Source organism: Arachis ipaensis, chromosome B10, assembly GCF_059453495.1.
Source record: "Arachis ipaensis isolate K30076 ecotype BB chromosome B10, ASM5945349v1, whole genome shotgun sequence".
Classification (NCBI taxonomy): domain Eukaryota; kingdom Viridiplantae; phylum Streptophyta; class Magnoliopsida; order Fabales; family Fabaceae; genus Arachis; species Arachis ipaensis.
In genome coordinates this window covers 118,135,726-118,148,922 of record NC_142435.1, presented here as the reverse complement: position 1 = coordinate 118,148,922, position 13,197 = coordinate 118,135,726, and the positions used below count along the sequence as shown (strand labels likewise).

At 38.5% G+C, this 13,197-nt stretch overlaps 1 protein-coding gene across 1 annotated transcript; it reads left to right on the top strand.

Moving 5' to 3' along the window:
- Window positions 1-8,656: 8,656 nt before the first annotated feature.
- LOC107620989 (uncharacterized) lies at window positions 8,657-10,419 on the top strand. The gene is made up of 2 exons (XM_016323053.1): window positions 8,657-9,441; window positions 9,531-10,419. The coding sequence occupies exons 1-2, from the start codon at window positions 8,657-8,659 to the stop codon at window positions 10,417-10,419; spliced, it is 1,674 nt and encodes a 557-aa protein (XP_016178539.1).
- Window positions 10,420-13,197: the final 2,778 nt, after the last annotated feature.

Below are 13,197 nucleotides of genomic sequence, written 5' to 3'. Positions count from 1 at the left end.
TTACTACAGCAAAATGTTAACTTATTTGCATGGACCCTAACTAATATACCAAGAATTGATCCGAACATCACCTGCCACAAACTAGAAGTAAATCCCTTGATCTGACCAATAGCTCAGAAGAAATGACACTTAGGCACAGACAAACAGAAGGCATCTCTAGAAGAAACCCAAAAACTATACTGGACGTAGGATTCATAAAGGAAATCCAATTCGACAACTGGTTAGCAAATGTGGTCATGGTTAAGAAAAACAATGTCAAATAGAGGATGTGTGTGGATTTTACAAACCTCAACAAGCATGTCCAAAGGATGCGTATCCTTTTCCCTATATTGATAAATTAGTTGATAAGTCATCTAGTTTTCAATGTTTAAGTTTTATGGATGCTTATTCTAGTTATAAAAAATACTTATGTATTTAGCAGACCAGGATAAGACTGCTTTTATTACTAACTATAACAATTTTTGTTATAAGGATATGCGTTTTGGACTTAAAAATGCAAATGCTACTTATCAAAGGCTAACGGATAAAATCTTTTCCAACCAAATCAGAAGAAATATAGAAGTATATGTGGATGATATGGTAGCAAAGACCAAATCCAATAGCGATCATGTCAACGACAACTCCCATTATACAATATGAAGCTAAATCCAGAAAAGTGTGCTTTCAGAGTACATGGAGAAAAAATTTCTCGGTTTCATGCTAACCTGCCGAGGTATAGAAGCTAACCCAGAGAAGTGTCAAGTGATCCTATGAATGAGAAGTCCTCAGTCCATCAAAGAAGTGCAAATCCTACCTCGGATAGCTCACAGATCACATCACTTTGTCAAAACGTTACAAAAATAGAAAGAATTTCTTTGGAGAGAAGCTTACGAACAAGCATTTACTGAGCTTAAGGCCATTTTATCATCATCACCAATACTCCATAGACCAGAGAGCGGTAAATCATTATTCCTTTACTTATCTGTAATTGACTATGTTGTATGTTCAGTCTTGATTACAGAGATAGATAAAGCTCAACAACCAGTCTACTTTGTGAGTAAATCACTCCAGACTGCTGAGCTTAGATATCCGAAGTTGGAGAAGCTAGCTTTGGTTCTCATAACAACCGCAAGACGACTAAGGTACTACTTTCAAAGTCATACCATTATTGTCCGAACAGAGCACCGACTACTGCAAATCCTAAAACCAGAACTCACCGAAAGACTAATAATGTGATTGATCAAACTCTCAGATACGATATACACTATCAAGCTCGAGGCTCTTTGAAGTCTCAACATCTAGCCGATTTCGTGGCAGAACTCACTATCAACGATACTACACAAAGTAGTAAAACTTGGACACACTCTATGTCGATAGTGCTTCAAATATGCAAGGATCTGAAGCTGGCATATTGCTCATAAATAACAAGGGACCAGCAAGTGAACAATCTTTACAATTCACCTTCTATGCCAGCAATAACCAAATAGAATATGAAGCACTTATAGCTGGTCTAAGACTAGCTCACACTCTCAGAATAACACATATCAATGTCAAATGTGACTCGCTACAGATAGTACAAACAGTAACAGGTAATTTCCAGGTAAGAGATACACTATTAGAAAAATTTAATTCTAGTGTCAACAATCTTATCTCTTATTTTCTAAAATTTGAAATTTCTCATATACCTCATGAGCAAAACTGCCGAGCCGATATTCTCTCGAAATTTGTAACTACTAGAAGTCCAACACATCATCCAAGATTATCACAACTAACATTGTATGAGCCCAGAGTCACATTAACAAATATTTTGAGTATTTCACAGGAAGAAGATTGGCAAGAACCATTTATACAATACCTGACAATATCCAAGACAACAGAAAATTCAAAAGGCAATCAAACTTTTTTACATTAACTGGAGTCATGCTATATAAACAAGGTTTTACAAGACCTTTGTTAAAATGCTTAAACAACACAGATGCTGAGCTCGCTATGGATGAAGTTCACGAAGGCGTATGTGGCATACATATCGAGGGCAGGTGCTTGGCGTCCAAAATACTCTGAGTAGGATACTAATGACCTACCATACAAAGAGATTGCATAAATAAAGTCAAACATTGTGATCATTTTCAACGTCATATCCTAATCAACCACAAACCATCCGAGCAATTACACACATCGGAGATAAGCTGGCCTTTTAGTAAGTAGGGACTAGATATTCTCGGCCCTTTCCCACAAGCACCAGATCAGATTAAATTTTTAATTATTAGCATCGATTCTTTTACAAAATGGATAGAGACTATACCTTTGGCAAAAATAAATTTGAAAAAATGATATCTTTTATTTGGAAAAACATAATATGTCGATTTGGTATACCTCATTCCATTATCACAGACAACGGTAGACAATTTATAGACAAAAATTTTATAATTTTTTTACAAAATTTCAGAGTTAATATCAATTTTCATCTGTAGAACACCCTCAAACTAATGGTTTAGCTGAGGCTACCAATAAAGTTATATTGCAGGCACTTCGGGAAACATTAGAGGATTCAAAAAGACAATGGGTCAAATTCCAGAAATTTTTTGGAGCTATAACATAACAGAACAACCATCAACCAGAGAGACACCATTCAGAACAGTATATGGCTATGATGACATGATACCAATTAAAGTATCACACCAATCTAGCTGAACACACAATTTTAACGACGACACAAACGCCAAACTAATAGCCACTGAGCTGGACTCAGTGGAAGAAATCCGAGATCAAGTATTGATTCAACAATGCGCAACTCAACTTGCTATAGTCCGGAAGTACAACAAAAGGATCAAGCCGATGTCATTCAATAAACGAGACCTCGTTTTCAGAAAAATAGAAGAAGCACGAAAACCACAAGGTCATGAAAAACCAAGCGCCAATTGGGAAGGTCCTTTCGAATATCAAAAGTCATCGGACGAGGCGCATACAAATTACTACCTTTAGAAGGCAACGGTCTCTCAAGTACATGAAATATTTCATCTCTAAAATTTTATTGTAGTTAAGTCTATACGTCGGGACAAGATGCTGTACTCTTTTTCCTACTACCAGATTTTATCTCTAAGTTGGATTTTACTGGAGGGGTTTTAACGAGGCACACCCCATACCCCTTTTAATACAATTCTATTCTTCACAATTTTTTATTAGTACTTTCTACCAACCCATTTTTCAAATTGATCTATAGATTACTCGATTGCCAATATGTGTTACCTATTTTTCCAAATTATTCAAGCAAATTTCCAACAATAAATTATTAAACGCAAACCAAATTCAAACTAGCCGGAACTACTTTCTACAACACATTTCAACCATTTACCAAACAAAATATAAATATGAAACTACATAATAAACTCTTATCATCAAAATACCTAATTATGTTTATACAAACATCACAAAAAGATCAACATTGTTTCAAACACCAAATTCGACAGAATTATACTCGGTCATTAGTCTATCAAACCATTACCATATTAACTACAAACTTTTCAAAATAAACAACAAGTCCATTAAACTAAAAACAAATAAGTTTCACGGTGCATCCACATTCTCATCTTCACCTTCTTGGTTAGCATCATCACCTACCAATTGTCCACCCATCACAATCTTACAAGGATCCATCACAGCAAAATCCACAGTTAGAGCAACAAATTTAGCTTGCTCTGATGCTCTGTTAAATCCCATAGCAAACATTTCAAAATCATACTTTTCTTTTTCAGTCTCTAAACCCTTCTTTTCAACAGACAGCTCTATGACTCTTGTCTTTAACACTGATTTCTCTTTACTCAGCTCAACCTGATTCTTCTCAAGTTAAGTTATCTTCGTAAGCAAAAGCTTACTCTCTTCTATAGCATCTCTGTAATTTCTTCTCTGTCTCTAAATTCGCCTTCATGATTTGCTCCATACTCGCTTTGTCAAATGAATCCCTCAAATGCTTTAACTTTTGGGTCCGACCCATACACATCTATTGAGCACCCATCACCTATATCAAAACAACCTATCAATCCAAGGAACATTTAATAAATTGATCAAACTAAAACTACTTACCTGCATATGCCGACCTATTCCAACATCATCGACTTCATGCACAAGCTTCACGTCTAAAGGGCATTAACCATACTCGTCCGACATCAACATAAAGGGAAAATACTCACTTCACATCGAAGTAAGGTCATCATTCCCCTTATACCCATGCAAAAACTTCTGACTCTCAGTAAATTTCTCTACATCACCGAGGTCCACCTCCTTAACAGCAAATTTAGAACCAGTTAAATCTACAACCTTATCCTCCTCAATTTTCTTTCTTTTATAGCTAACCTCTTAGTAGGAGAAGGCTGGTTCACCTCGGCCCCTCCCTCATCCTTAACGTTGCTTGTTAAACCCTCATTCTTAACGTTTTTTTACTTGAAGAAAGCTTGGAGATTGCTCGTAGTCACCTTCGAAGCTTTTTCACCTGTAAACAAACATATCACAACACACATCATAATCAAATCTCAAACTATCTAACAAGAAAGAAATTCATACATTTTTACCTAGATAACTAATCACAGCCTCTCTATCAGTTTTCCACTTTAGCAAATCTGCTATAGCTAATAACCTCGCCAAAGATATGTTATTCACCAAGAATTCAACTATCGTTTCATTCATATACTCCATCTGGTCCATCCCTAATATCTGCCGAGATGACACATGTCAAAACAACAGGAATCTTTTCAACCAAAATTCATCTACATAGAAAGGAAACTCCTCTTCCGCCAACCTTACCTTCACAAACATAGCCTTAAAACCTTTAAAGGATGACTTATATAAGCTAAATATGGCTCGGTTTGGAATGATGGCCAAATTTAACCAACAACCTCTCCTCACCCCTTTAGCTTGGAACAATGCAAAAAATACCTCCAACGGAAGCTTTATCTCTAAAAATTTCATCAGCACCTCAAAACTCCCTAACGAAAGCCTAGGAATTTGGGTGTAGCTGTGATGGTGCACACTTCAATTGCATTAATACACCATGCTGGAAAGGCATAAAAGGAAATATAACTCCCAGTTCAAAAAACAAACACTTATACATATAAAAGTACTCATACCCCTCCCATCTGTAACAAATATGATCAACAATACTACAAGGCAAAAATTCAAATTTTATGTCAGCTCCATCCTTCACCCAACCCGAATACCCTAGTTGACAAATACTCTTCATGTCACGAAACAATGAAGCATGTTCCTTCACAGACGAAGCCACCCACGAGTAAGGATCATTTTCATCAACAATGACTTCCTCCTCCACAATCTCATCACTATCATTTTCTAATTTTCGTTTCTTTGTACCTTTCTTTTTCCCTTTTTCTTTCACTTCAACTTTACCTTTTTTCTATTCTCCAACTCTACCAAACTCTCAAACTAAGGAGAAATAGAAAAATAAAAAATAAAAAGCAGAAGACACACACTAACTTTTTTTACTCATCTTAAAATAAATAAACCCCAAAAACTCCAATAGACGCCTAAAACTTGAAACAAGACACCTACACACCATAACTTCAATTTTACACATGAAAGTTAAGAAATCAATAACTCAGATAACAACTCATCATTTCCAAACTCATCCGGATCGTCAATCGTGATTTCAAATAGACGACTGATCATTGTGATCTTGGTAACCGTAAAAATATTTATTACACATGTTGCATCAATTATTCAAGATTATCAATACCAACATTTCAAACTTTACCTTTTATTTGTAGTTCATTAAAAATCAAGTTGAGCAAAGGAGATTGATAAATGAAATTTATCGTCGATCTAGATTTTTTCAAAAATAGAATTCATTCATTGCAAGTATAGTCTAGATCAACAACTAATTTCCAATCAAATTTAGATCAAAAGATAGTCACAATCAAAACACAATAACCGGGAGTTTTTAAGTCTCGGGTCGTCTTCCCTAGGAGTTGCAAATGAAGTGCTATATTATTGGCTATAAGGGAATTGGGAGTTGTGAATGCAAGAGAGAGCAAGTAATGTAAATGGCAAGGAATTAAATGATCATGTAAGGAATTAAAAGTCAAAGCAATAAAATGCAAGGAAAAGAAAATTCAAATGCAAGAAATCTCTTGGCATGAATTGGGAGCTAAGGTTACCTATCCTAGTCATTGACCACAAACACGTGATGATTATGAAGAGTTAATCCTACTTAGTCAACCCTACATCAAGGATAAGTCAAATAGGCATAGTTGATTCCAATCCCTAAGGCCTAGTCCACATTATTAATGGGTCACTTAGAGTCAAGGAAAACCAAATCAACTAACTACTTTAATGTATCAAACAAGAATGGACATCAATGACTCAAGGGTCACCAAAATCCTCATATCCAAACCAAGAGTGAAGAAAAACTAAGTAAAAACTAAGCCAAGCATTTTATCAAACACTTGGTGTGCATGAAAATAAAATAATATTAAATTACATTAAAAATAAAATCTAACTATCAAATGCAAGAAAATAATAATAACAACTAAAGAAAGCAATAAATGAACATAAAACATAAATTGCATTAAATAAAAATAAAAAATTACAAGAGTGTTCATAAAATAAAAAGTGACATAAAAGAGAAATTAAGAAGAAGAACTAAGAGAATTAAGACAATAAGACATGAAAACATAAATGAAACTACATTAAAATAAGAATCAAAGACTGAAATTAAAGAGAAATTAACTAAACCTAACCTAATTCTAGAGAGAGGAGGGAGCTTCTCTCTCTAGAAACTAAGAGAAAAAATATGTAAAAGCTAAACCTAATTGCCCCCCTTGCTTCCACTTGAATTGGGATTGAAATAGTTTCAGAAATGAGTTGGATTGGGTTTTGGAGGCCCAGAATTCGCCCCCAATGATTTGCATTAATGAGCTCACGTGACTCAGGTCACGCGTACGCGTCATTGAGCAAAGTTCACTTCCACGTGTATGCGTGGGTCATGCGTACGCGTCGCCTAGCGCGTACGCGTTGTCCGTGCGCACGCACGGATCGCTGAATTTTCCAAACTTCATTTTTTCATGGTTTCTTCCCTTTTGCATGCTCTTTTTCTCACTTCTTCAACCCATACTTGCCTTGAAAACCTGAAATCACTTAGCAAACACATTAAGGCATCAAATAGGATTGAAGTGAATAAAATTTAGCAATTAAAAGGCCTAAAGAGCATATTTTCACTTTCAAGCACGATTTAGAAAGAAATCTCAAAACTAAGCTATTTCATTGAATAAGTGCAAGAAAGGTTGATGAAATCCACCCAAATAGAGCAAATAAATACCATGAAATGTGGATTCATCAGAGATACCACTTACTTCATAAACTGGTTTATAGATAGAAATAACTCTATCACTTACCAAATCTTTTCTTTATCCATCCTAATTTATTTATTTACTTATTCATTTTACCTGTTCGATATTTTAACTTTTACTATTAATCTTTACTTTGTTCCTTTTCTTCAATCCAATAAGTTGAGCTTTAGAGCTACTACTATTACAATTTTGATTTATAGTTTAAAAGCTCAACCTATCTAATTGAAAAATGTTATAGGTCAAGTTTGGAGCTGTGATCCATTAGCTATAACCAAGCCCAATCATACCTATAAATTGGAATTTGAATAAACAACACGTGCTAAATAAAAGGAAACGTGTTTTCATGTTAACAGACCTTTTTATAAGATCACATAACGTGAAGGAGCAGTTACCACAAAACCAGACTAACATCCTCAATAGTTTCGTAATACTAGTAACCGCCTATAACACAATAACTCTATAAATACAAAAATTCTAACTACATAAGAGGTACGCTATTTATTCTAAATTGCAATATACTCATCTCACTCTCTTTTTTACTTGAGAGTTGGAGTGGCTTTGCAGGTGTTCGCTGCCGCCATTCTTGGAAAACCGACGTATACCTCATCCCACCCAGGCGAAAGTAAATTCAACTTTAGACCGAACGAGCTATACCTCTCTCGAGATTTACTACGCAGGAACAAAAAGCATACAAATTTCTAAATTGTAACCACTTGTTTTAATTTTTGATGAATAAAGATTTATTTAAATGTTTTTGAAAAATTTGAGAGTAAACAAAAAAAAAATAAAATGATTCCTAATCTATTACCCAAACCTTGGCCCACAACAACAACAATCTCGGAACCTAGTATAGCTGGCAGAGATAATTTCTCTAAGATAACCACCCCACTCAGGCTACCACTATCCCAATAAACTCGGGCAATGGCCCGCATAAACCCCGTCAAACCTGCAATAAAGATACGAATAACAAACCTGATCCAGGTAACAAACCATTCAAACAACTTACTATAAGTGCTAACGAGTTACTAATCTAGAGGTACGCAGTTCATTCTAATTTCTACTCTGAACTCTCTCACACTCATACTTACTTGAGCGTTGGAGTCCCTTTGCAGGTATCCAACACCGCCTCCCCACAAGAAGACGACATTCCACACTCTTTACTCCAAGGAAAGTCAGTTCAAGCGTCAGTCGAACGAGCTATACCTCGGAGTTCATTTTCACACAGGGACATTTGGCGCCCACCGTGGGGCTCCGATTTTAATCTAACCCCACCTTCTCTATATTTTGTATATCTCTTCATTTTCTTTTTCAGGACATAGGAGATGGCGGACGAGCACAGTCACGCTCCCTCCATCAATCAGGCGGAAATTTTAGCAATCAACGAGGCCCTCAGGGCCGAGAATCAAAAAATGGCTGAGCTCCTGCGACAGATGGGGCACGACCGAAGCAAGGGAGAACACAAGAGTGCCGAAAATAAGGACAATGATGACGAGCACACCTCGGAAACCAAACACATCATCCCCAAAACCACCAAAACGACCACCAAAAAAAGAACCAACCCCTTCGCCAAAGAAGTCATGAGTTTTGAAATGCCTCAGAATTTCACCTTACCGTCAACCTTAAAACCCTACAATGGAATAGGAGATCCGAATGTCCACGTCACCAAGTTCCAGGCCATGATGTTCATGAATAAGGATTCTGACCCGATCTTATGCCACACATTCCCAACTTTCCTAGATGGAGCCGCTCTGATTTGGTTTTCCAACCTCCCTAAAGGCTCCATTTCTAACTTCGACGAACTAGCAGCCCAGTTCGTCAACCACTTCGCCGCATCTAAAATATATGTCCATAACTCCGACTACCTAAGCACCATCAAGCAGGGACCGAACGAAAGCCTAAAAGACTACATGACTAGGTTTGCCGAAGCAACCAACGAGATACCTAACCTAAACCCCGAAGTCCATCTCCACGCCTTAAAGAGCGGCCTTCGGCCAGGGAAATTCCAAGAATCCGTAGTCATTGCAAAACCAAAAACCTTGGCCGAGGTGGAAGAATTCCGGGCACTGCGAAGAGCAGATAAGCCTATCCCAAGCAGAGACGAGGAAAGGCAAAACAGACAATCGAAAAGTAGAACGGATCCGAGAACATTCAGGCTAACACCCAAATTCGATAACTATACCGCCTTCAATGCAAAAGGGAGGACATAATAAAGGACATATTGCACTCAAAACTTATCAAACCCCCAAATAGGGCCGGTACTTATCAAGACCAGCATTATTTGGACAAATCAAAGTATTGTGCCTTCCACCAGAAGTACGGCCACACCACGGATGACTGCGTAATAGCCAAGGACGTCCTCGAAAAGCTCGCCCGCCAAGGGCTACTAGGCAAGTACATTTCCAGCCGAGGAAGGAAGCGAAGCACAGACGATCTCGGCCAACAATCCAAACCGACTGACAATTCCCGAGATAAAGGGAAAAAGGTAGATAACGATATCAATCCACCCCGCAGAATAATAAACCGTATTTCTGGTGATTTTGCAGGTGGCGGATGCACAAACTTGGCACGAAAAAGGTCGTACCGAACTATGATGACGATGACAGAAACCACCACGTCCCAACCAGTCGAGAAGGACAAGCCAGAAATCTCATTCGTCCCGAAAGACTATAAAGCAAATGACCGGAACTTAGATGACCCGGTTGTCATCACAGCACAAGTCGGGGAGCCATTAGTAAGGAAGATCCTAATGGACTCAGGAAGCAGCGCCGACGTACTTTTCTACTCAACTTTCCAAAAGATGAAACTCAGCGACAAGAATCTCCAACCCTCTTCCGAAGAACTGGTAGGTTTCTCAGGTGAGCGTGTCTTCATTCGAGGTTACATCTGGTTACAAACCACCTTCGGAGAATACCCCAACAGTAAAACAATAGATATACAATATCTTGTTGTAGACTGCAGAAATCCATATAACATCATTTTAGGCAGACAATCCTTGAACGCATTCAATGCTATTGTTTCTACTGTGCATTTGTGTGTTAAGTTTCTTTCACAGGACAACAAAGTCATTACCATCCACGGAGACTAGAAAGAGGCCAGACAGTGCTATAACGCCAGTCTGAAAGACAAACAGCCAAAACAACCCGAACAACAATACGTTCAAGCAGTATATAACTCGGACCAACTGCCTGCCCTGGCCGATCTGGACCCCAGAACCAACCATCAAGAGCGGCCAATGCCAACAGACGATCTAACCAAGATCTAATTAACCAAGAACGACGAATCCAAGTACACATACCTCGGCAACGCGCTTAAGGAAGAAGAACAGAACCAACTCACCAAGCTACTAAGACACAACGTTGACTTATTCGCATGGACCCCAGCAGACATGCCAGGAATAGACCCTAACGTCATTTGCCATAAGTTGGCTATCAATCCAACAGCCCGACCTATAGCCCAAAAGAAACGACACCTCGGCACTGACAAGAAAGCGGCCTCCTTAAAAGAGACTCAAAAGCTACTCAATGCTGGCTTCATCAAAGAACTCAGATATTCCACTTGGTTAGCCAATGTGGTAATGGTTAAAAAGACCAATGATAAATGGAGGATGTGTGTGGACTATACAGACCTCAACAAGGCCTGTCCAAAGGACGCATACCCCCTCCTGTGCATTGATAAACTTGTTGATAATTCTTCTAGTTTCCAATGTTTACGTTTCATAGATGCCTATTCCGGCTATAATCAAATCCTCTTGCATAAAGTTGACCAGGATAAAACTTCCTTTATTACTGATAATGGAAATTTCATTTATAAGGTTATGCCATTTGGGCTAAAAAATGCAGGTGCTACCTACCAACAACTCATGGACAAAATCTTCACAAGTCAAATCAGACAAAACATAGAGGTCTATGTCGACGATATGGTGGCAAAATCAACACACACGGCAAACCACATTCACGACCTAACAGAGATATTCCAACAACTTCGAAGGTACAGTATGAAGCTTAATCCTGACAAATGTGCTTTCGGAGTACAGAGCGGCAAATTCCTCGGCTTGATGCTCACTTGCCGAGGTATTGAAGCAAACCCGGAGAAGTGCCAGGCAATATTAAACATGCGAAGCCCAAAAACAGTCAAGAAGGTCTAACAACTAACCGGCTGACTCGCAGCCTTAGCCAGGTTTCTGCCCTGAGTAGCCCACCGATCACACCATTTTTTCAAAAATCTACGGAAACAAGAGGAGTTTCACTGGACCGAGGAATGCGAAACAACTTTCACTGAGCTCAAGGGCATAATTTTAGCTCCCCCAATCCTCCAAACTCCAGAAGCTGGTAAACCGCTCTATCTATATTTGTATATTTCTGACCAGGCTATCAGTTCTGTCTTGGTAATAGAAACTGAAAAGCAGCAACACCCGGTGTACTTCGTCAGCAAATCACTTCAAAATGCCGAGGTCCGTTACCCAAAAATAGAGAAGCTGGCACTAGCTTTGGTCACAACAGCCAGACGCCTACGACACTACTTCCAAAGCCACACCATCGTGGTCCGAACAGAACAACCTTTAAGACAAATATTGACGAAGCCCGAGCTAGCAGGTAGATTAATCAAATGGTCGATCAAGCTGTCAGAATACGACATCCAATACCAATCCAAAGGAGCCATCAAATCCCAGGCCCTTGCCGACTTTATTGCAGAACTCACTATAGAGGAACAAGTCCTGAAAACAACATATGGACGCTATATGTTGATGGCGCTTCAAACAACAAAGGTTCCGGAGCAGGAATACTCCTCGAAGACAAACACGGAACTCAAGTCGAGCAATCCCTGCAATTTACTTTTCATGCAAGCAACAACCAAGCAGAGTACGAAACTCTAATAGCAAGACTTCGACTGGCTCACATTATGGGAATAGCACATTTAAACGTCAAATGCGACTCCCTCCTTGTGGTACAACAGGTAACAGGTATTTTCCAGGTAAAAGACCCGTTGTTAGAAAAATACAATATCATAGCCAATAACCTCGTCAAAAATTTTCAAAAATTTAACATATCCCACATACCTCGGGAACAAAATGACAGAGCAGATATTCTCTCGAAACTAGCAACAACAAGAAGTCAAACTACACCACCCATCTTATCCCAACTAACACTCGAAGAACCTAGTGTTATACTAACATCAATCTCGAGTATTTCGCAGGAGGATGATTGGAGATCACCCTTCATCACTTACTTGCAAACAGGCCACATCCCCAGTAACACCCAAAATCAACAAAAATTCAAACAAAGAGCAAGCTTCTATACAATGCTTGGAGCTGACTTATACAAAAAGGGATTCACTAGACCCCTGCTAAGATGCCTAAATATAGCAGAGGCCAAATTGGCAATAGACGAAGTTCATGAAGGAGCCTGTGGCACACACTTTGGCGGACGAAGTCTAGCTGCCAAAATTCTCCGAGCTAGTTACTATTGGCCGACGTTACAACAAGACTGCATGAATAAAGTCAAACATTGCGATCATTGCCAATGCCATGCACCAATCATTCATAACCTAGCCGAGCAATTACACACATCCGAGATATGCTAGCCATTCAACAAATGGGGGCTAGATATCCTCAGACCATTTCCACCCGCTCTAGGCCATGTTAAATTTTTAATTGTCGCCATAGATTACTTCACCAAATGGATAGAGGCTACACCATTGGCAAAAATTACTTCTGAAAAAATGATTTCTTTCGTATGAAAAAACATACTATGCCGCTTTGGTATTCCTCATTCCATCATCACCGATAACGGTAGACAATTTATAGATCAAAAGTTTACAAACTTTTTACAAAATTTCAAAATAGTTCAACAGTTCTCTTCTATCG